Here is a 24153-nt window from a genome sequence, read left to right as displayed (position 1 = left end):
TAAGTGAGACCTACATAGAGGTTTTTGTTTCATGTCTCTCCGACCTTCCCAGTGGTAGTTACAGGCAGTTTTGTCAGTTTTTTCATCCGAGGAGCAGTTTTTTGTGCGTTTTATTATTTATATACATACAGGTTTTGGAGCAACATATGTTGCCATCCAAGCAACGTTACCATGGACGCCCCTGCTTATTTCAGCAAGACATTGCCAAGCCACGTGTTACATCAACGTGGCTTCATAGTAAAAGATAGACTGGCCTGCCTGTAGTCCAGACCTGTCTCCCATTGAAAATGTGTGGCGCATTATGAAGCCTAAAATAGCACAACGGAGACCCCCGGACTGTTGAACAACTTAAGCTGTACATCAAGCAAGAATGGGAAAGAATTCCACCTGAGAAGCTTCAAAAATGTGTCTCCTCAGTTCCCAAACGTTTACTGAGTGTTGTTAAAAGGAAAGGCCATGTAACACAGTGGTGAACATGCCCTTTCCCAACTACTTTTGCACATGTTGCAGCCATGAAATTCTAAGTTAGGAAAAAAAAAAAAAGTTTATGAGTTTGAACATCAAATATGTTGTCTTTGTAGTGCATTCAACTGAATATGGGTTGAAAAAGATTTGCAAATCATTGTATTCCGTTTATATTTACATCTAACTTAATTTCCCAACTCATATGGAAACGGGGTTTGTATTTTCAGTTCTGTGCCCAAAGGACTGATTTTATTTAACACTATATTATTATTTATACACGTATAGTGATCACAGAGACAGGTTGTTTTTGTGTTACTGTATATATTTGTTTTTCTGAAAAATCCCAGTCAATATACTTTGGGTAACAACAGTCAATATTTATTTATTTTATTTTTGTTAGGGGGGTGACAGTCAATATTTATTTATTTTATTTTTTTCTTATGTAATAAAAGTGAGCTTTTGTTAAACCAAATACTGTGTTTTTTTTTCCATATACAACAACCTATCTGGATTCGATAAGAGAATCGATAAGGAATCGGTTCGATAATGGGCTCAAACCCGATAATTTCTTATCAAACATCATCCCTAGTTATAAGTATAAAAGTGAATCATGATTATATACAGTTGTGGTCAAAAGTTGACATACACTTGTAAAGAACATAATGTCATGGCTGTCTTGAGTTTCCAATCATTTCTACAACTCTTATATTTTTGTGATAGAGTGATTGGAGCACATACTTGTTGGTCACAAAAAACATTCATGAAGTTTGCTTCTTTTATGAATTTATTATGGGTCTACTGAAAATGTGAGCAAATGTGCTGGGTCAAAAGTATACATACAGCAATGTTAATATTTGCTTACATGTCCCTTGGCAAGATGACCTGCAATAAGGCGCTTTTGGTAGCCATCCACAAGCTTCTGCTTGAATTTTTGACCACTCTTCTTGACAAAATTGGTGCAGTTCAGCTAAATGTGTTGGTTTTCTGACATGGACTTGTTTCTTCAGCATTGCCCACACGTATAAGTCAGGGCTTTGGGAAGGCCATTCTAAAATTCATTAATTCTAGCCTGATTTAGCCATTCCTTTACCACTTTTGACGTGTGTTCGGGGTCATTGTCCTGTTGGAACACCCAACTGCACCCAAGACCCAACCTCCGGGCTGATGATTTTAGGTTGTCCTGAAGAATTTGGAGGTAATCCTCCTTTTTCATTGTCCCATCTACTCTGATAGGCACCAGTTTCATTGGCAGCAAAACAGGCCCAGAGCATAATACTACCACCACCATGCTTGGCGTTCCTAGGATTAAAGGCCTCCTCTTTTCTCCTCCAAAATATTGCTCGGTATTGTGGCCAAACAGCTAAATTTTTGTTTCATCTGACCACAGAACTTTCCTCCAGAAGGTCTTATCTTTGTCCATGTGATGTAATTTCTTATATATATATATATATATATATATATATATATATATATGTCTTAATAAGATTATCCCAAAAAAAAAAAAGGCTTGATACCGTGGTAGAGCGCAATATATGTATGTGTGGGAAAAATCACAAGACTACTTCATCTCTACAGGCCTGTTTCATGAGGGGTTCCCTCAATCATCAGGAGATTTTAATAGAAGCATTCACATACCATGGTTTATATAGGGCACAGAGTGGGTAGGTACAGGCTGGCGTAGGGGCGTGGTGATTGGCTCATGTGTTACCTAGGAGGTGTTTCCGTCTGTGACGGCATGCTGATACAATTTCGCTGCGCTTGTTGAGGGATGACAGGTCTGGACGGTATATAATAAACAGTTTCTCTTTCAAGCATAGGTTGCATCTTTTATTACCACTATTGTAAGGTGTGCTGGATGCAAGAATTTGCCATGTTATTGAATATTCAACAGTATTGTCTTTGAGGTACCAAATGTGTTTGCTGAGTTCTGTAGTATTCCGGAATACTACAGAACTCAGCAAACACATTTGGGACCTGAGTTCTGTAGTATTCCGGAATACTACAGAACTCAGCAAACACATTTAGGACCTGAGTTCTGTAGTATTCCGGAATACTACAGAACTCAGCAAACGCAGCAGGTCATGCTTCCTGCTGCTGACCTGCTCTATGGAGATGGAGATTTCAAGTTCCAACAGGACTTGGCGCCTGCACACAGCGCAAAATCTACCCGTGCCTGGTTTACGGACCATGGTATTTCTGTTCTAAATTGGCCCGCCAACTCCCCTGACCTTAGCCCCATAGAAAATCTGTGGGGTATTGTGAAAAGGAAGATGCAGAATGCCAGACCCAAAAACGCAGAAGAGTTGAAGGCCACTATCAGAGCAACCTGGGCTCTCATAACACCTGAGCAGTGCCAGAAACTCATCGACTCCATGCCACGCCGCATTAACGCAGTAATTGAGGCAAAAGGAGCTCCAACCAAGTATTGAGTATTGTAAATGCTCATATTTTTCATTTTCATACTTTTCAGTTGGCCAACATTTCTAAAAATCCCTTTTTTGTATTAGCCTTAAGTAATATTCTAATTTTGTGACACACGGAATTTTGGATTTTCATTTGTTGCCACTTCAAATCATCAAAATTAAATGAAATAAACATTTGAATGCATCAGTCTGTGTGCAATGAATAAATATAATGTACAAGTTACACCTTTTGAATGCAATTACTGAAATAAATCAAGTTTTTCAAAATATTCTAATTTACTGGCTTTTACCTGTATATATATATATATATATATTTATAAATAAAAGAAATACTTGACTTTCAGTGTTCATTTATTTACACATATACGCACACACATAACACTCCTCTACTCGTTGTTGTATTGGAAAGTGCAATGCTGTGCAGCGAGTAGCACAGCCTTTGAAGGAGCATAGGTATGGGCAGCACCTGTGAAATTTAATTTGCAGGAAAGGAGTGAGTTTAGGGTTGAATTGTCCATCTTTGTTCTATTCTCTGTCACTATTTTTCTAACCATGCTGAACACCCTCTCTGATGATGCATTGCTGTGTGGCACGCACAAAAGTGCCTTCATCAAATGCACCAGAGTCTGGAATTTTCCATCTCTCCCAAGCATGGCCCAAAACCGGTCAATCCTTGCTTCCTGAGGAAGATCTTCCCTGCCAAGCACTTGGTACTCCACTACTTCTTCCCGGAGTCTATCCAGGTCCAATCGCAGCTGCGGCAGACTTTTCCCTAGCTCTATAACTGCAAATGAAAATGAGCAAATTAAGCACAAGTGAGCTGGGGATATAATTGCTTTCTCTGGTCTTATCCTCTATAGCAGGGGTGCTCACACTTTTTCTGCAGGCGAGCTACTTTTCAATTGATCAAGTCGTGGGGATCTACCTCATTCATATATATAATTTATATTTACTTATTTATGAAATATATGTTTTTGTTAACAAGTTAAAGGTGTTTAATGATAATGCAAGCATGTTTAACACATATAGTTAATATTGTTAACAAGTTAAAGGTGGTTAAAAATAATAAAAGCATGTTTAACACAAATAGTTAATATTGTTAACAAGTTAAAGGTGTTTAAAGATAATGCAAGCATGTTTAACACATATAGTTAATATTGTTAACAAGTTAAAGGTGGTTAAAAATAATAAAAGCATGTTTAACACAAATAGTTAATATTGTTAACAACTTAAAGGTGGTTAAAGATAATACAAGCATGTTTAACACATATAGTTAATATTGTTAACAAGTTAAAAGTGGGGCTTCACGGTGGCAGAGGGGTTAGTGCATCTGCCTCACAATACGAAGGTCCTGAGTAGTCTTGGGTTCAATCCCGGGCTCGGGATCTTTCTGTGTGGAGTTTGCATGTTCTCCCCGTGACTGCGTGGGTTCCCTCCGGGTACTCCGGCTTCCTCCCACCTCCAAAGACATGTACCTGGGGATAAGTTGATTGGCAACACTAAATTGGCCCTAGTGTGTGAATGTGAGTGTGAATGTTGTCTGTCTATCTGTGTTGGCCCTGCGATGAGGTGGCGACTTGTCCAGGGTGTACCCCGCCTTCCGCCCGATTGTAGCTGAGATAGGCTCCAGCGCCCCCCCGCGACCCCAAAAGGGAATAAGCGGTAGAAAATGGATGGATGGATGGAAGTTAAAAGTGGTTAAAGATAATACAAGCATGTTTAACACATATAGTTAATATTGTTAACAACTTAAAGGTGGTTAAAGATAATACAAGCATGTTTAACACATATAGTTAATATTGTTAACAAGTTAAAGGTGGTTAAAGATAATATAAGCATGTTTAACACATATAGTTAATATTGTTAACAAGTTACAGGTGTTTAAAGATAATACAAGCATGTTTAACACATATAGATTCCTTTCTTTCATGAAGACAAGAATATAAGTTGGTGTATTACCTGATTGTGATGACTTGCATTGATTGGAATCAGACAGTAGTGATGATAACGTCCGCATTTTCGAATGGAGGAGAAAAGAAGTCCTCCTTTCTGTCCAATACCACATGAAAGTGGTTGGTTTTTGGCATCTTATTTGTCCAGCTTCCGTACTCCTTTGTATACACTTTACAAGAAATACATTGTCTGCAAACTCCGTAGCTTGCTAGCTTGTACACGCCAGCTTTCTGAGACTCTTATTTTAGTAGCGCAGGCAGGATGAAGCAGAGCTTTTATTGTGCAACTGTGCAGTCTGTCTTTGGAGTTTTGACGACAGGTACGGCGCCAGAGTCTGTTGAAATAAAGTGTTTCTCGCCTTCCAGTCGGTAATTTTAATGAGCTGGCAGCAGCCAGCGTCATCTCAGAAGACCCTCGGGTGCCGTGAATGTCAATCAAGTGACGAAAGTGACGTCATAGTGAAGATTTATGATCGCTCATTTTTAGGACTATTTTTTTAATGCCTGGCTGGTGATCGACTGACACACCCTCCGAGATCGACCGGTAGATCGCGATCGACGTAATGAGCACCCCTGCTCTATAACTTCTGAAGTTGATTATTAAACAACTACCGCCATCAATTAAAAAAAGAGGATGCACCTGAGTTTGGGGAAAATCGATGTCGTGACTCTGGGTCCAACACGGTCAGGTTTTGGAGGATGATGTTGTCGAGGGGGAATGCGGTCATCATCTTTGTAGTCACAGCTACAAAGAAGTCTCTCACTGCCCTGTGACACATGATCAGATCAAAAAATTACAGCCATTGTATGATGGGATATCAGTTAGTTAGCTCTTAAGAGGTAAGCTGATTTGGATAACACAATAATCCTAATGTTTACTTGATCATCATTGGGACAGAGGAGGAAAGTTTATCCATGTTGTCCTCCAAGAGGCTTTGTGCAGCTGCTCCAGGAAAGAGTTCGCTGTCTGGCAACTGTAGGCTGGTGTCCTTGAACTTGATGTCCTTCAGTGGGACATCAGCAATAAGGCTGGCAGGGAGAAATCTTCCCATTAATCTTCTCACCAGGCTGGTCATCTCCCGGTGCAGCCTATGAACCATCACTCCTTCAGCCTAGAAACACATTGATTATCAGTTATAAAACGATTATGATAACAGCCTTATTTATTATCATAATTATTTAAGTTTATCTTTTGATAGACTGGCTCACCTGAAACATAACATTGAACTTTGCCAGTGGTTTCAGAGCCTGGGAGAGGAAGAGGAAGAAGAACTTTGTCTCCTTGCTGGTTAAATGCTCTGCCAGCATCTTCACTTTGCCAGGTTTCTCCACATCCTCATGACCGGCAAAATATGCCTGCAGTGCATCCCACTGGTTGAGCACGCGGTTTATGCAAGTCAGCAAGCTGAGCCACCTGGTTTCACAGTGTTGGAGTATCTTCAGAGTTTCTGAGTCTGTGAACTCCACAAACTCTTTGAAGATTTTACAAGGTTTGGCACTGAAGTTGAGAAAGGTTAAAAACATTGTTAAATAATGAAAAGCCAGGGAACCAATATGACATCCATCCATCCATTTTCTACCGCTTATTCCCTTTGGGGTCGCGGGGGGCGCTGGAGCCTATCTCAGCTACAATCGGGCGGAAGGCGGGGTACACCCTGGACATCCAATAACTCAAATTGTGCCACAGAGGCTCTCTTTTAAAGGCCTACTGAAATGCGATTTTCTTCTTTAAACGGGGATAGCAGGTCCATTCTATGTGTCATACTTGATCATTTCGCGATATTGCCATATTTTTGTTGAAAGGATTTAGTAGAGAACATCGACGATAAAGTTCGCAACTTTTGGTCGCTGATAAAAAAAGCCTTGCCTGTACCGGAAGTAGCAGACGAGTAGCGTGACGTCACAGGTTGTGGAGCTCCTCACATCTGCACATTGTTTACAATCATGGCCACCAGCAGCGAGAGCGATTCGGACCGAGAAAGCGACGATTTCCCCATTAATTTGAGCGAGGATGAAAGATTTGTGGATGAGGAAAGTGAGAGTGAAGGACTAGAGGGCAGTGGGAGCGATTCAGATAGGGAAGATGCTGTGAGAGGCGGGTGGGACCTGATATTCAGCTGGGAATGACTAAAACAGTAAATAAACACAAGACATATATATACTCTATTAGCCACAACACAACCAGGCTTATATTTAATATGCCACAAATTAATCCCGCATAACAAACACCTCCCCCCTCTTGTCCATATAACCCTAACCCAGGGGTCGGCAACCCAAAATGTTGAAAGAGCCATATTGGACCAAAAATACAAAAACAAATCTGTCTGGAGCCGCAAAAATTAAAAAAATTAAAAGCCATATTACATCCAGATAGTGTGTCATGAGATATACATAGAATTAAGAGGACTTAAAGGAAACTAAATGACCTCAAATATAGCGACAAATGAGGCATAATGATGCAATATGTACATATAGCTAGCCTAAATAGCATGTTAGCATCGATTAGCTTGCAGTCATGCAATGACCAAATATGTCTGATTAGCACTCCACACAAGTCAATAACGTCAACAAAACTCACCTTTCATGCACAACGTTAAAATTTTGGTGGACAAAATGAGACAGAAAAAGAAGTGGCATAAAACACGTCCTAGAAAGTCGGAGAAAGTTATACATGTAAACAAACTACGGTGAGTTCAAGGACCGCCAAAATTAGTAGGACAAAACGGCGCTCGCCAAATACTCGAATCCGTGAAGCATGTTTAATATAAACAGTGTGCTTTATAACAATTAGGGAGGTTTGTGTCATGTTTGTCCTCCTCCATAAACCATATTAAAACAAAAAAAAAATTTTTCCCCCTCATCTTTTTCCATTTTTCATACATTTTTTAAAAAGCTCCAGAGAGCCACTAGGTCGGCGCTAAAGACATGCGGCTCTAGAGCCGCGGGTTGCCGACCCCTGCCCTAACCCAATACAACTCAAACACCTGCACAACACACTCAATCCCACAGCCCAAAGTGCCGTTCACCTCCCCAAAGTCCCCAAAGTTACGTACGTGACATGCACATAGCGGCACGCACGTACGGGCAAGCGATCAAATGTTTGGAAGCCGCAGCTGCATGCGTACTCACGGTACCGCGTCTGCGTATCCAACTCAAAGTCCTCCTAGTAAGAGTCTCTGTTGTCCCAGTTCTCCACAGGCCAACGGTAAAGCTTGACTGTCATCTTTCGGGAATGTAAACAATGAAACACCAGCTGTGTTATCCGGCACAACAGTCAGGGGGTGCATTCTACGGAGGGGGTGCGTTATCCGGCACAACACCTGCCGCAATACACCGCTTCCCACCTACAGCTTTCTTCTTTGCTGTCTCCATTGTTCATTGAACAAATTGCAAAAGATTCACCAACACAGATGTCCAGAATACTGTGGAATTTTGCGATGAAAACAGACGACTTAATAGCTGGCCACCATGCTGTCCCAAAATGTCCTCTACAATCCGTGACGTCACGCGCAGGCGTCATCATACTGAGACGTTTTCAGCAGGATATTTCGCGCAAAATTTAAAATTGCACTTTAGTATTGGCATGTGTTGCAATGTTAAGATTTCATCATTGATGTATAAACTATCAGACTGCGTGGTCGGTAGTAGTGGGTTTCAGTAGGCCTTTAACTTATGTGCAAGTGTATCAATATGCTTACCTAATGTCAAAGTGAGCATATATACTGCTGAGGATGTCTTCAATAGGCTGGCGTAGAGCTTTAATGCCACATCCTGTGGCCAGCTGGACCAGATGACAGATGCATCCCATGTCAATTAGGGATGGCTGCATGTCTTTGATTCTACTGACAACAGAATTGTGCATCCCCTTCATGACACTGGCATTATCACTATTAAATGCCACAACGTTTCTCCAGTCAACTTGTCTGTCACTAGGAATAAACAAAGCACAACATTACTTATTAGTGGTCTGTCTCCTTGCATATTGTAATGTATTTACATTTGCACATTAGCGACTTTACATTTACCTTAGCACTGTGTTCAGTGACTCAAAGAGGTTCTGTTCTGTGCCAATGTTGCACACTGACATGTGCAGAAACCTCGTCACCACCTCCTGAGTTTTCGGATCGCAAACCCTGGCCAATATCACAAAATCCTTAAAAAAATAAATAAAATTATATATATATATATATATATATATATATAGAGCAATTTTCACTGACAGCAGCCACAAAATTACTTTACAAGAGAAGTGTAAATACAAAATACATACTTTATCCGTGTCTCTGCTTGTGCTTTCATCACACATCAGACCAAAGGGTTGGTTTTGGCACAGTTCGATCACTTCCTTGTCCAATTCCGGGGCAATGGCACCTATCAAATACACAGCTGTAGTTAGTATGTTTAAATAGCTGTAGTTAGTACCGTATCTTCCGCACTATTAGCCGCACCTAAAAACCACAAATTTACTCAAAAGCTGACAGTGCGGCTTTTAACCCGGTGCGCTTTATATATGGATTAATATTACGATTCATTTTCATAAAGTTTCGATATCGCAACTTCGGTAAACAGCCGCCATCTTTTTTCCCGGTAGAACAGGAAGCGCTTCTTCTTCTACGCAAGCAACCGCCAAGGTAAGCACCCGCCCCCATAGAACAGGAAGCGCTTCTTCTTCTACTGTAAGCAACCACCCGCCCGCGTAGAAGAAGAAAAAGCGCGCGGATATACCGTACGTTTCATTTCCTTTGTGTGTTTACATCTGTAAAGACCACAAAATGGCTCCTACTAAGCGTCAGGGATCCGGTTCATGAAAAGACGCAATCTCTCCATCCGCACACGGATTACTATTTCACAGCAACTGATATTCCTGTGAACCGCACTGTGGATACAACGGGAGCACGTACGATGAATATTCGCACCACAGGGAATGAGAAGTCATCCTTCACTGTGGTTCTAGCTTGCCATGCTAATGGCCAGAAACTTCCACCCATGGTGATATTCAAAAAGAAGACCTTGCCAAAAGAGACCTTTCCAGCCGGCGTCATCATAAAAGCTAACTCGAAGGGATGGATGAAGAAAAGATGAGCGAGTGGTTAAGGTAAGTTTAAGTTTACGCGAAGAGGCCGGGTGGCTTTTTTCACGCAGCTCTGTCCATGTTGATATACGTATGTTTGTGATTGCACATTTGCGTACATTTTGGGAGTGAACAGAGTTGTTAGAACGCTGGTTTTTAATATATTATTAAAGTTTGACTGACCTATCTGACTGTTTTTTTGACATTCCTTTAGCGCAGCTAGATGCGGCTTACAACACCGGGCGGCTTATAGGTGGACAAAGTTTTGAAATATGCCGTTCATTGAAGGCGCGGCTTTTAACCCAGGGCGCCTTATGGTGCGGAAAATACGGTATGTTCCAATAGCTGTAGTTAGTATGTTCCAATAGCAGCAGAAGTGCATTTTTTTGGAGAGCTGTATTACACACCCCGTTTCCATATGAGTTGGGAAATTGTGTTAGATGTAAATATAAACGGAATCCATCCATCCATCCATCCATCTTCTTCCGCTTATCCGAGGTCGGGTCGCGGGGGCAGCAGCTTAAGCAGGGAAGCCCAGACTTCCCTCTCCCCAGCCACTTCGTCCAGCTCCTCCCGGGGGATCCCGAGGCATTCCCAGGCCAGCCGGGAGAGATAGTCTTCCCAGCGTGTCCTGGGTCTTCCCCGTGGCCTCCTACCGGTCGGACGTGCCCGAAACACCTTCCGAGGGAGGCGTTCGGGTGGCATCCTGACCAGATGCCCGAACCACCTCATCTGGCTCCTCTCTATGTGGAGGAGCAGCGGCTTTACTTTGAGCTCCCCCCGAATGACAGAGCTTCTCACCCTATCTCTAAGGGAGAGCCCCGCCACCCGGCGGAGGAAACTCATTTCGGCCGCTTGTACCCGTGATCTTGTCCTTTCGGTCATGACCCAAAGCTCATGACCATAGGTGAGGATGGGAACGTAGATCGACCGGTAAATCGGATCAACGGATCGGTACAGCGTCCGCATTACTGAAGACGCCGCACCGATCCGCCTGTCGATCTCACGATCCACTCTTCCCCCACTCGTGAACAAGACTCCGAGGTACTTGAACTCCTCCACTTGGGACAAGATCTCCTCCCCAACCCGGAGATGGCACTCCACCCTTTTCCGGGAGAGAACCATGGACTCGGAGTTGGAGGTGCTGATTCCCATCCCAGTCGCTTCACACTCGGCTGCGAACCGATCCAGAATACAATGATTTGCAAATCATTTTCAACCCATATTCAGTTGAATATGCTACAAAGACAACATATTTGACTGTACTGTACTTGCTGCTTACTTAAAAAAAAAAAACACTTACCTTTCATTATTTGAGTAGCCCTTGTTCTGCAATTTGAGTACTGGCGAGCGATCTCTGAATCCGGGAACATATCCTTCACGGATTTGTTGAAAACGTCCGCAAATGAGAACGGGATGTCACTCGCAGCTATCAGCATAGACATCTTTGTCTCGGCATATGTTACACCCTCGGGTCTCCATTTAGCGAGGTGGCCCATAATACTGGGCTGCGTTGCCGCCGCCTTGTGATTCGCTGACCGTTCATGAATGAGTATATCCGTTCGTCCACCGTGTTCAATGGAGAAGTCTGATCTACAGAATTTGCAGGCAACATACTCCTTCCCCTTCGAGCTGTCCTGGATGAACTGAAATTCTTGTTTCCAATCATTTTGCAACGGGCAAGCGTACTTCTTCTTCTTACTCGTCGTCGCCATGACTGTCTCTTCTTCGTTCTTCCGCTTCGTCGTCTCCTTGTTGTGCACTCTCCAAAGGCCGTAGATGTTATAAAGTGACTGGGCCGGCGCGCTGTTTATCTGGAGGGAAAGTGGACGTGACGACAGGCTGTCCTCACTCTGGTCCGCATGGACCTGGAGCGGGCGTGCTATATAGGCAAGCCCCCAATATTGTTGTCCGGCTGGAAATTGGGAGATATTCGGGAGAATGGTTGTCCCGGGAGATTGTCGGGAGGGTTGGCAAGTATGGTGGTCTCCATCAGTTTCTGTTGTCATGTGTTGTGTTGAGCTGCTGCTTTTCTCCTCACTTTCACCTTTGACCTCATCATCTTCACTCTTCACAGGGACACCAGTCACTGAGAACTCCTTCAGTCCTTCAAAATGCTCTCCCTCTTGACTGATGCTGTGTTCCTTCTCTTCATCTTTAATGTGGTAAGTCAGCAGGTCCTTCGCTTCCTTTTTATAGTGAAGGGTCTCTGGTGCATCGTCTTCATCTTTAATGTGGGAGAGCTGTGGCAATCCCTGCTCCTTCCTGAAGCTCCTCTCCTCTTCCTCAGGTAGAAGATGTTCTGCACAGACGTTGGCAGGTCACAAGAAGACAAACTTTAGAAACGTACACCATTGCTCAGTCACATGAGGCATACAGTACATTTACATGTACTAAATAAAACCAAGTTAGTGTGTGAATTAGGGATGTCCCGATCCGATATTTGGATCGGATCGGCTGCCGATATTTGCCAAAAAATGCGTATCGGCAAGGCATGGGAAAATGCCGATCCAGATCCAGTTTAAAAAAAAACTCCGGTCCGTGTTTTCCAACGCACCGATTTAAATAATACATTCCACTTTTCTGCTGCTCCGTAATTTCCGTTCCGCATTTTCCAGCACACCTTCAACACATCCACAGGTCTGTGGATTCTCACGCAGTTGCTTTTAGCTGCTGGCATTACACAACAGGCTCTTCCCACTCTTTCCTGTGTCTCCCTCTCACAGACAGCAAGTGCACCTTCTTACACACGTCACATACTGTCACGTCATACGTCACATACTGTCACGTCATACGTCACATACTGTCACGACATACGTCACATACGTATACGTCCTCCCCGAGCAGAGAGGTAGCAGGATGGCTAACGTTAGCTGTGATGCTAGCGCAGCCGTGCGAGCAACGCTCCCTCTAAGGTGCTCGCCTGTGCAATTGCGCACTGTTTAAGCGTCCTCTGCGCATAGCAAATCTATGCCACGCACAAAATCAAATAAAAAAATAAGCGCATAACAATTTTCGTCACACGGACACGACAGAGAAAACAGTTTTCGTCATCATTGTTCAAATATTGTGACGTCTGTCAAGACGCTTATCTCCATTCGGTGCCACACGCCCACACCATCAAAATGCCGAGGCAAAAATTTCCACATCAACACTGTATGAATAAATTAGTGATTTTTTGTTGTTGTGATTTCCTTCTCTGCATGAAAGTTTAAAAGTAGCATATATTAATGCAGTATGAAGAAGAATGTTTTAATGTAGACATGCAAGCCTTGAAAGAAAATTTTGAAAATCAAGACTACATTTCCTGCAAATGGGTGCATTTCTACCCTATATTTTAACTTTAGATTTATTCTTATATCAAACTCTTTTGGCTGTCTTTTTGACACTTACATCCGGCGCCCCCCTCCACACCCTGGATTATAAATAATGTAAATAATTCAATGTGATTATCTTGTGTGATGACTGTATTATGATGATAGTATATATCTGATAGTATATATCTGATAGTATATATCTGTATCATGAATCAATTTAAGTGGACCCCGACTTAAACAAGTTGAAAAACTTATTGGGGTGTTACCATTTAGTGGTCAATTGTATGGAATATGTACTTCACTGTGCAACCTACTAATAAAAGTCTCAATCAATCAATCAAAACACATCGAATCATCATACTGCTGTGATTATATGCATCAAGTGTTCATTCAAGGCTAAGGCAAAATATCGAGATATATATCGTGTATCGCAATATGGCCTTAAAATATCGCAATATTAAAAAAAGGCCATATCGCCCAGCCCTAGTTCAATGATGCCATTTCTGTTTGTCATGTATAATTTTGTCTATTTTGTGTTTATCCTTGAATAAACAGGTCAGTTTCTTGTTACCAACCATTGTGTATTATTCAAACTCCCCTAATTCAGCTGGCTAGTTGTTATCAAGAGTACTAAAACCCTTTTCAACATGATTCTGACAACTAAGTAGGCTAAAAAACTTTAAATTTTAATACATGCTCGGATAGGCCAGTATCGGTCAGTATCGGTATCGGATCGGAAATGCAAAAACAATATCGGTATCGGATCGAAAGTGCAAAAACCTGGATCGGGACATCCCTAGTATGAACAGGCCCAAAATTTCTGGAGGGAACAACCATGCTGCTCTTTACAACAATATTCACAAGAAAAGAAAACCAGGCAGGGACTGGGGGACTTTTATACTAAAGATGGGCGATATGGCCTAAAATCTATATTGCAATATACAAATCCTGTTTCCATATACCGTATTTTCCGCACCATTAGCCGCACCTAAAAACCACAAATTTACTCAAAAGCTGACAGTGCGGCTTTTAACCCGGTGCGCTTTATATATAGATTAATATTAAGATTCATTTTCATAAAGTTTCGGTCTCGTAACTACGGTAAACAGCCGCCATCTTTTTCCCCGGTAGAACAGGAAGCGCTTCTTCTTCTACGCAAGCAACCGCCAAGGTAAGCACCCGCCCCCATAGAACAGGAAGCGCTTCTTCTTCTACTGTAAGCAACCTCCCGCCCGCGTAGAAGAAGAAAAAGCGCGCGGATATTACCGTACGTTTCATTTCCTGTTTACATCTGTAAAGACCACAAAATGGCTCCTACTAAGCGACAAGGATCCGGTTCATGAAAAGACGCAATCTCTCCATCCGCACACGGATTACTATTTCACAGCAACTGATATTCCTGTGAACCGCACTGTGGATACAACGGGAGCACGTACGGTGAATATTCGCACCACAGGGAATGAGAAGTCGTCCTTCACTGTGGTTCTAGCTTGCCATGCTAATGAAACTTCCACCCATGGTGATATTCAAAAGGAAGACCTTGCCAAAAGAGACCTTTCCAGCCGGCGTCATCATAAAAGCTAACTCGAAGGGATGGATGGATGAAGAAAAGATGAGCGAGTGGTTAAGGGAAGTTTACGCGAAGAGGCCGGGTGGCTTTTTTCACACAGCTCCGTCCATGTTGATATACGACTCTATGCGCGCCCACATCACAGATGGTGTCAAAAAACAAGTGAAGCACACAAATACAACACTCGCCGTCATTCCGGGTGGATTAACCAAAGAACTCCAACCGCTGGATATTGGTGTCAACAGGGCATTCAAATCACGACTGCGAACGGCGTGGGAACAATGGATGACCGAAGGCGAACACACCTTCACTAAGACAGGCAGACAGCGCCGGACGACATACGCCAACATCTGCCAGTGGATCGTAAATGCCTGGGCAGATATTTCGGTCACAACTGTGGTCCGAGCTTTCCGGAAGGCAGGATTCACAGAACTGCTGAACAGTGACACTGACTCCGATGACTTCGACGAGACGGAACCGGCCATTTTGGATCCCACATTTGCCCAACTTTTCAATTCGGACACCGAAGACGAAGAATTCGAAGGATTTACGAATGAAGAATAACTTCAGAAGGTGAGCGCTATGTTTATTTTGTGTGTTGTGACATTAACGTTCGAGCAACATTATGTTGCTATTGCTCTGCACTATTTTGAATTTTACTATGTTTGTGATTGCACATTTGCGTACATTTTGGGACAGAGTTGTTAGAACGCTGGTTTTTAATAGGTCAGTCAAATTTTAATAATATATCTGACTGTTTTTTTGACATTCCCTTTAGCGCAGCGTAGGCGCGGCTTATAGTCCGGGGCGGCTTATAGGTGGACAAAGTTTTGAAATATGCCATTCATTGAAGGTGCGGCTAATAATCCGGTGCGCCTTATAGTGCGGAAAATACGGTAAGTTGGGAAATCGTGTTAGATGTAAATATAAACGAAATACAATGATTTGCAAATCCTTTTTAACCCATATTCAGTTGAATATGCTACAAAGACCAAGTATAATGTATAATGTACAGTTGTGCGGGTGTTTTAGCATCGTTTAACACAGATTTGTCTGGGATTTTTGACTTTTTCATTTTTTTTGGCTTTTTCTTTATCTTTCCATTCTTTCACCCCAATGTTTACAAACGCTGTCCTCCACAATGGCTTGAGTTGTGACGTTAGTGAAAAATTTTTCTACGTTTCTGTTCACTGGCTTCAATCACGCATGAAAGGATTTGTTTTACAGCCACAAATGGTTGACATTGTACTTACCATCTTACACAAATAACTCTGCTCTGCTGAGGGGTTTCGTAATATCCGCTGCGAGCTTAAAGATTTATGGAATTTTGAGACATTTCAAGTAGAGCTGGGCGATATGGCCTTTTTTAATATCGCAATATTTTAAGGCCATATCGCGATACACGATATATATCTCGATATTTTGCCTTAGCCTTGAATGAACACTTGATGCATATAATCACAGCAGTATGATGATTCTATGTGTCTACCTTAAAACATTCTTCTTCATACTGCATTAATATATGCTACTTTTAAACTTTCATGCAGAGAAGGAAATCACAACTAAAAAAATCACCATTTTTTTCATACGGTGTTGATCTGGAAATGTTTGCCTCGGCATTTTGATGGTGTGGGCGTGTGGCACCAAACGGAGATGTTGACGTGCGGAGTAAGCACTCTTCATTGTCTAGCGGGTGACTTTTCAAATAATGCTACATATTAGCAGTGTAGCCGAGTGTCCTGGGTTCGCCTATACCGTGTACTTATCTAATAAAATAATAAACGGGAGACATTAGAGCAGGTTCGGTAGCCACCGCTTCTTTAATGTCAACATCACACACCTCCTTCCACAACCACACACACCCTACGTCACAGCCCTACGGCAACAACTCTGGAGGGACAAAACTCCTCCTCCTTACCTAACACTCTCCGGTAACTTGGGACACCCTGAACTGTTTGTTACAGCAGTAATGCTACTTTTTATAGCAACGCTTTTGCCCCACACTTGACAAATTACGGTTGTCTGTTCGACATATTCCCACTTGAAGCCAAACCACCGCCGGACGATGGACCCCCTGCTGTTTTTCTTGGGAATCAATTATTCCTCCATTTGTTACCAGATTCGCACCTTCTTTCTCTTGTATTAGCGCTCGCACCGCTCCGCTAGCATCACAGCTAACGTTAGCCATGCTGCTACCTCTTTGCTGCGCGACGGCGTATACGTATGTGACGTATGACGTGACAGTATGTGACGTGTGTAAGAAGGTGCGTTTGCTGTCTGTGAGGAGACCGGAAAGATCGAGGAGAGCCTGTAGTGTAATGCCCGCAGCTAAAAGCAACTGCGTGAGAACGTATACTCGATATCACGATATAGTCATTTTCTATATCGCACAAAGACAAACCCGCGATATATCGCGTATATCGATATATAGCCCAGCCCTAATTTCAAGGACGTATTTAAGACTTTTAATGAGATTTTGATATAATTCAAGATATTCTAAGGCCTTTAATTCAAATGATTAGATTTAAGACTTTAAGTCTATGGGCATGAAGTGATGAAGCCTACTTGGATGAGAGGACAAACGTCTTCAAAAACAAAGTGAACAGTCCAGTTGTGATGGATTAAAAAAAACATCTGCTCTTTAATGTGGACAAGACCAAGGAGCTGGTCATAGACTTAATGAAGAAAATGACCCCTGTGGAGCCCATAAACATCAAGGCCTGGGAGGTGGCAATAGTGGGACAGTACAAGTACGTACCTGGGAGTCCACTTGAACAGCAGACTGAACTGGAAGGACAACAGCAAAGCTGTTTACAAGAAGGGCATGACTAGACTCTTCGTTCCCACAGTGTTCGATTCAAGAACTCCTTCATTCCGTATTCCATCCAGTAAAACAACTTGCACTGAGCCTAGTCTATAAAATCCGCTACACCTCCCTGATACCGAAGTACATGTCAAACTACTTCCTTAACGTAAATGACCGCCATAACCACAACACCAGGGGGAGCTCCACTAACCACGTTAAACCCAGATTCCGATCTAACAAAAGTCTTTACTCATTCTCTTTCTATGCCACATCAATGTGGAATGCGCTCCCAACAGGTATAAAAGAAAGGGCATCTCTATCCTCCATCAAAACCGCAATAAAAGTACACCTCCAGGCAACTTCAACAGGCAACTTCAACCCTAAACTAACACCCTCCCCGGATTGTTAATAATCAAATGTAAACAATCAAATGTAGATACTTTTCTTATGCCTTCTGATCTCTCTCTCTCTCTTTATGTCCACTACTTGCTGTACATATCCTACCAAGTCAGACCTACACTGTTTCAATATCCATTTCTCTGTTCTCAATTGTTGATGACTGATGATAACAACCAAACCTAACCCCCCCCCCCTCCACACCCCGAATTGTAAATAATGTAAATAATTCAATGTATACACCCTGATGATTATCTTGTGTGATGACTGTATTATGATGCTAGTATATATGATAGTATATATCTGTATCATGAATCAATTTAAGTGGACCCCGACTTAAACAAGTTGAAAAACTTATTGGGGTGTTACCATTTAGTGGTCAATTGTACGGAATATGTACTTCACTGTGCAATCTACTAATAAAAGTCTCAATCAATCAATCAATGTATAATAACTCGCCATACAGCAATAGATGATACCTGTCTATTACCTGACTGCTTCTATGTTAGCTACCTCTCTTTGTTTATAATGTATATTTTCTGCTGGATCTGCTCTTTATTTTATATCCTTTCCATCCTTTGTAAACTGAGCTACTTTGTGGAACAATTTCCCTTGTGGATCAATAAAGTTCTTTTTAAGTCTAATGTCTAAGTCTAAGTCTAAAAAATTATAATCTGAATGTCGTGCTTACCTGGACTGTGATGAAGCTGTGAGGACTCAGGTGGTTTGTCTTCATGCTCTTCAGTCTTCACAGAGACAACAGTCAGTGGAAACTTGCTGAGATCAGACGCCTCCTGCCCTAGACGACACTCTCCCTCCTGAGTGATCCACACTTCCTCCTCTTCCTCTTTAATGTTAGGGGGCTGTGGATCCTCCTCTTTAATGTGAGGAGGCTGCTGGATGTCTGTTGGGTAAAAAAGTAAATACGATTAAGAGAGAATAGAAATAGTTTTGGACTGTCACTGTTAAAGGGGAACATTATCACAATTTCAGAAGGGTTAAAACCATTAAAAATCAGTTACCAGTGGCTTATTTTATTTTTCGAAGTTTTTTTCAAAATTTTACCCATCACGCAATATCCCTAAAAAAAGCTTCAAAGTGCCTGATTTTAACCATCGTTATATACACACCCGTCCATTTTCCTGTGACGTCACACAGTGATGCCAACACAAACAAACATGGCGCATAGAACAGCAAACTATAGCGACATTAGCTCGGATTCAGACTCGGATTTCAGCGGCTTAAGCGATTCAACAGATTACGCATGCATTGAAACGGATGGTTGTAGTGTGGAGGCAGGTAGCGAAAACGAAATTGAAGAAGAAACTGAAGCTATTGAGCCAAATCGGTTTGAACCGTATGCAAGCGAAACCGAGGAAAACGACACGACAGCCAGCGACACGGGAGAAAGCGAGGACGAATTGGGCGATCGCCTTCTAACCAACGATTGGTATGTGTTTGTTTGGCATTAAAGGAAACTAACAACTATGAACTAGGTTTACAGCATATGAAATACATTTGGCAACAACATGCACTTTGAGAGTGCAGACAGCCCAGTTTTCATCAATTAATATATTCTGTAGACATACCCTCATCCGCTCTCTTTTCCTGAAAGCTGATCTGTCCAGTCCAGTTGGAAATGCATCTGCTTTCAGTGTCGCAGGATATCCACACATTCTTGCCATCTCTGTCGGAAAAAACGTCCAATTTCTTGCCACTTTCGCATCTTTGGGCCTCTGGTGCAACTTGAATCCGTCCCTGTTCGTGTTGTTACACCCTCCGACAACACACTGACGAGGCATGATGTCTCCAAGGTACGGAAAACAGTCGAAAAAACGGAAAATAACAGAGCTGATTTGACTCAGTGTTTGAGAAAATGGCGGATTGCTTCCCGATGTGACGTCACAACGTGACGTCATCGCCCCGAGAGTGAATAATAGAAAGGCGTTTAATTCGCCAAAATTCACCCATTTAAAGTTCGGAAATCGGTTAAAAAAAAAAAAGGTCTTTTTTCTGCAACATCAAGGTATATATTGACGCTTACATAGGTCTGGTGATAATGTTCCCCTTTAACACAATGGGATTATGTGTGTTCTTTTGTGTTTTGTGTTAAAAGTGTGTAGCTAAACAACCAATAAAAACAGACTTCCTTGTGTCCCAGCCAATAAAATGACTTCAAAAGTGGTACAGTGAGTAAAAGAAAAAGGAAAATTAATGTGGCGAGGGGCCAGGGGGATTTAAAAATCCTTTAACTTAAACATAAAGGAAACCAAAACCATCTCATTGCAAAACCACCGAAAAAAATCGTACTCCAAAACTCAAAACCAGTGAAGTTGGCACATTGTGTAAATGGTAAATAAAAACAGAATACAATGATTTGCAAATCCTTTTCAACTTATATCCAATTGAATAGACTGCAAAGACAATATGTTTAATGTTTGAACTAGTTTGCAAATTATTATTAACTTAGAATTTAATGGCAGCAGCACATTGCAAAAAAGTTGGCACAGGGGCATTTTTACCACTGTGTTACATGGCCTTTCCTTTTAACAACACTGTAAACGTTTGAGAACTAAGGAGACCAGTTTTTGAAGCTTTTCAGGTGTAATTCTTACGCATTCTTGCTTGATGTACAGCTTAAGTTGTTCAACATTCCGAGGTCTTCGTTGTGGTATTTTAGGCTTCATAATGCGCCACATATTTTCAATGGGAGACAGGTCTGGACTACAGGCAGGCCATTCTAGTACCCGCACTCTTTTACTATAAAGCCACGTTGATGTAACACGTGGCTTGGCATTGTCTTGCTGAAATAAGCAGGGGCGTCCATGAAAAAGACGTTGCTTGGATGGCAACATATGTTGCTCCAAAACCTGTATGTACCTTTCAGCATTAATGGCGCCTTCACCGATGTGTAAGTTACCAATGTCTTGGGCACTAATACTCCCCCATACCATCACAGATGCTGGCTTTTGAAATTTGCAGCTATAACAGTCCGGATGGTTCGATTCTTTTTTGGTCCGGAGGACACCACGTCCACAGTTTACAAAACCAATTTGAAATGTGGACTCGTCAGACCACAGAACACCTTTCCACTTTGCATCAGTCCATCTTAGATGAGCTCGGGCCCAACGAAGCCGGCGGTGTTTCTGGGTGTTGTTGAAAAATGGCTTTGGCTTTGTATAGTAGAGTTTTAACTTGCACTTACAGATGTAGCGACAAACTGTAGTTACTGACAGTGGTTTTCTGAAGTGTTCCTGAGCCCATGTGGTGATTTCCTTTACACACTGATGTCGCTGATATTTTTGATGAAGTTACCGCCTGAGGGATCGAAGGTCACGGGCATTCAATGTTGGTTTTCGGCCTTGCCGCTATTGTGCAGTGATTTCCCCAGATTCTCTAAAGCTTTTGATGATATTACGGACCGTAGATGGTGAAATGTGTCTGTTAAACTGTTGGACAATTTTTTCACGCATTTGTTGACAAAGTGGTGACCCTCGCCCATCCTTGTTTGTGAATACTATGAGTATTTAATCAAGCTGCTTTTATACCCAATCATGGCACCCACCTGTTCCCAATCAGCCTGTTCACCTGTGGGATGTTCCTAATAAGTGTTTGATGAGCATTCCTCAACTTTCTCAGTCTTTTTTGCCACTTGTGTCAGCTTTTTTGAAACATGTTGCAGGCAACAAATTCCAAATGAGCTAATATTTGCAAAAAATAACAAAGTTTACCAGTTCAAACATTAAAGGCCTACTGAAATGCGATTTTCTTATTCAAACGGGGATAGCAGGTCCATTCTATGTGTCATACTTGATCATTTTGCGATATTGCCATATTTTTGCTGAAAGGATTTAGTAGAGAACCTCGACGATAAAGTTCGCAACTTTTGGTTGCTGATAAAAAAGCCTTGCCTGTACCGGAAGTAGCAGACGAGTAGCGTGACGTCACAGGTTGTGGAGCTCCTCACATCTGCACATTGTTTACAATCATGGCCACCAGCAGCGAGAGCGATTCGGACCGAGAAAGCGACGATTCTCGATTTATTTTTTATTAATCAATTCACCAAAACAATACTCAGCAATACCATAACAATGCAATCCAATTCCAAAACCAAACCCGACGCAGCAACACTCAGAACTGCAATAAACAGAGCAATTGAGAGGAGACACAAACACGACACAGAACAATCCAAAAGTAGTGAAACAAAAATGAATATTATCAACAACAGTATCAATATTAGTAACAATTTCAACATAGCAGTGATTAAAAATCCCTCATTGACATTATCATTAGACATCTATAAAAAATTTAAAAAAGAACAATAGTATCACAGTGGCTTACACTTGCATCGCATCTCATAAGCTTGACAACACACTGTGTCCAATATTTTCACAAAGATAAAATAAGTCATATTTTTGGTTCATTTAATAGTTAAAACAAATGTACCGTATTTTCCGCACCATAAGGCGCCCTGGGTTATAAGCCGCGCCTTCAATGAACGGCATATTTCAAAACTTTGTCCACCTATAAGCCGCCCCGTGTTGTAAGCCGCATCTAACTGCGCTAAAGGAATGTCAAAAAAACAGTCAGATAGGTCAGTCAAACTTTAATAATATATTAAAACCAGCGTGATGTGGGCGCGCATGGAATCGTATATCAACATGGACAGAGCTGCGTGAAAAAAGCCACCCGGCCTCTTCGCGTAAACTTACCTTAACCACTCGCTCATCTTTTCTTCATCCATCCATCCCTTCGAGTTAGCTTTTATGATGACGCCGGCTGGAAAGGTCTCTTTTGGCAAGGTCTTCCTTTTGAATATCACCATGGGTGGAAGTTTCTGGCCATTAGCATGGCAAGCTAGAACCACAGTGAAGGATGACTTCTCATTCCCTGTGGTGCGAATATTCACCGTACGTGCTCCCGTTGTATCCACAGTGCGGTTCACAGGAATATCAGTTGCTGTGAAATAGTAATCCGTGTGCGGATGGAGAGATTGCGTCTTTTCATGAACCGGATACCTGTCGCTTAGTAGGAGCCATTTTGTGGTCTTTACAGATGTAAACACACAAAGGAAATGAAACGGTAATATCCGCGCGTTTTTTCTTCTTCTACGCGGGCGGGTGGTTGCTTACAGTAGAAGAAGAAGCGCTTCCTGTTCTATGGGGGCGGGTGCTTACCTTGGCGGTTGCTTGCGTAGAAGAAGAAGCGCTTCCTGTTCTACCGGGAAAAAAGATAGCGGCTGTTTACCGAAGTTGCGAGACCGAAACTTTATGAAAATTAATCTTAATATTTATCCATATATAAAGCGCACCGGGTTATAAGGCGCACTGTCAGCTTTTGAGAAAATGTGTGGTTTTTAGGTGCGCCTTATAGTGCGGAAAATACGGTACATTATTGCAATCAGTTGATAAAACATTGTCCTTTACAATTATAAGAGCTTTTTACATAAATCTACTACTCTGCTTGCATGTCAGCAGACTGGGGTAGATCCTGCTGAAATCTTATGTGTTGAATGAATAGAGAATCCTTTTGAATCGGGGGGGGGGGGGGAATCGTTTTTGAATCGAGAATCGTGTTGAATTGGGGAAAAAAAAAATCGATTTTTAATCGAATCGTGGGATACCCAAAGATTCACAGCCCAAGTAAGAATAGTGTTAATATTCAAATATAAAGTTAGTAAAGATGTGAGAGTAAGAAGTCAACAAACCTGTTCTGTGTAACACAACTTGATGATGTTTCTTATAATAAGCGTCCAGAAGTTGCTGTTGTCGCTCCTTCTCCTCTTTTGTCGGACAAAGTTCCTCCTCGTACTTTGCCATCGTCCTTTCGCACATTTTCCACACAATCACAACACTTTACACTCACATTTGATCTCTACTTAGCGATGTGTTGATAACGTCCGCGTCTCTTTGTTAGCAGCTAACAAGCTAAGCTAACTAGCAAGCTAAGCGTTACTAATGTATCCGAATACAAACAGTTAGTAACGATGTTTAGGCGATTAAACAGCATGTGTGTGTACAGGCACGTGCTGATTAGGAACACAGAGCTAGTCTAAACACAGCCGCACCTTCTCCATCAAACGCGATATTATTCGTATTTAGTTTAAAGGTTGGAACGCCATCGTGTCGTTCCCTCGTCTTTCTGTCTTGTTCT

The 24153-nt window shown here is 42.0% G+C and overlaps 6 protein-coding genes across 9 annotated transcripts in view; 3 read left to right on the top strand and 3 right to left on the bottom strand.

The window, feature by feature from the left end:
• LOC133575760 (uncharacterized) overlaps window positions 1-24153 on the bottom strand; it is a 551361-nt gene that overhangs the window by 25570 nt on the left and 501638 nt on the right. The window lies entirely within an intron of this gene.
• Window positions 1-24153, top strand: part of LOC133575681 (uncharacterized) — a 515078-nt gene that overhangs the window by 139975 nt on the left and 350950 nt on the right. The gene's annotated exons all lie outside the window — the stretch shown is intronic.
• Window positions 1-24153, top strand: part of LOC133575689 (uncharacterized) — a 302477-nt gene that overhangs the window by 50726 nt on the left and 227598 nt on the right. The window lies entirely within an intron of this gene.
• Window positions 1-24153, top strand: part of LOC133575750 (uncharacterized) — a 197249-nt gene that overhangs the window by 6401 nt on the left and 166695 nt on the right. The gene's annotated exons all lie outside the window — the stretch shown is intronic.
• The window catches only part of LOC133575686 (uncharacterized), a 208620-nt gene that overhangs the window by 114366 nt on the left and 70101 nt on the right, over window positions 1-24153 (bottom strand). The window lies entirely within an intron of this gene.
• On the bottom strand, window positions 3222-24140 carry LOC133575670 (uncharacterized). Its single transcript, XM_061928378.1, has 10 exons — window positions 23708-24140; window positions 18692-18904; window positions 11215-12213; window positions 9111-9211; window positions 8866-8993; window positions 8539-8769; window positions 6050-6338; window positions 5720-5952; window positions 5481-5608; window positions 3222-3672 (listed from the first exon to the last, which is right to left on the bottom strand). The coding sequence occupies exons 1-10, from the start codon at window positions 23832-23834 to the stop codon at window positions 3275-3277; spliced, it is 2847 nt and encodes a 948-aa protein (XP_061784362.1). The 5' UTR covers window positions 23835-24140; the 3' UTR covers window positions 3222-3274.

Source organism: Nerophis lumbriciformis, linkage group LG33 (assembly GCF_033978685.3).
Source record: "Nerophis lumbriciformis linkage group LG33, RoL_Nlum_v2.1, whole genome shotgun sequence".
NCBI classification, from domain to species: Eukaryota; Metazoa; Chordata; class Actinopteri; order Syngnathiformes; family Syngnathidae; genus Nerophis; species Nerophis lumbriciformis.
This window is presented reverse-complemented; position numbering and strand designations above follow the sequence as displayed.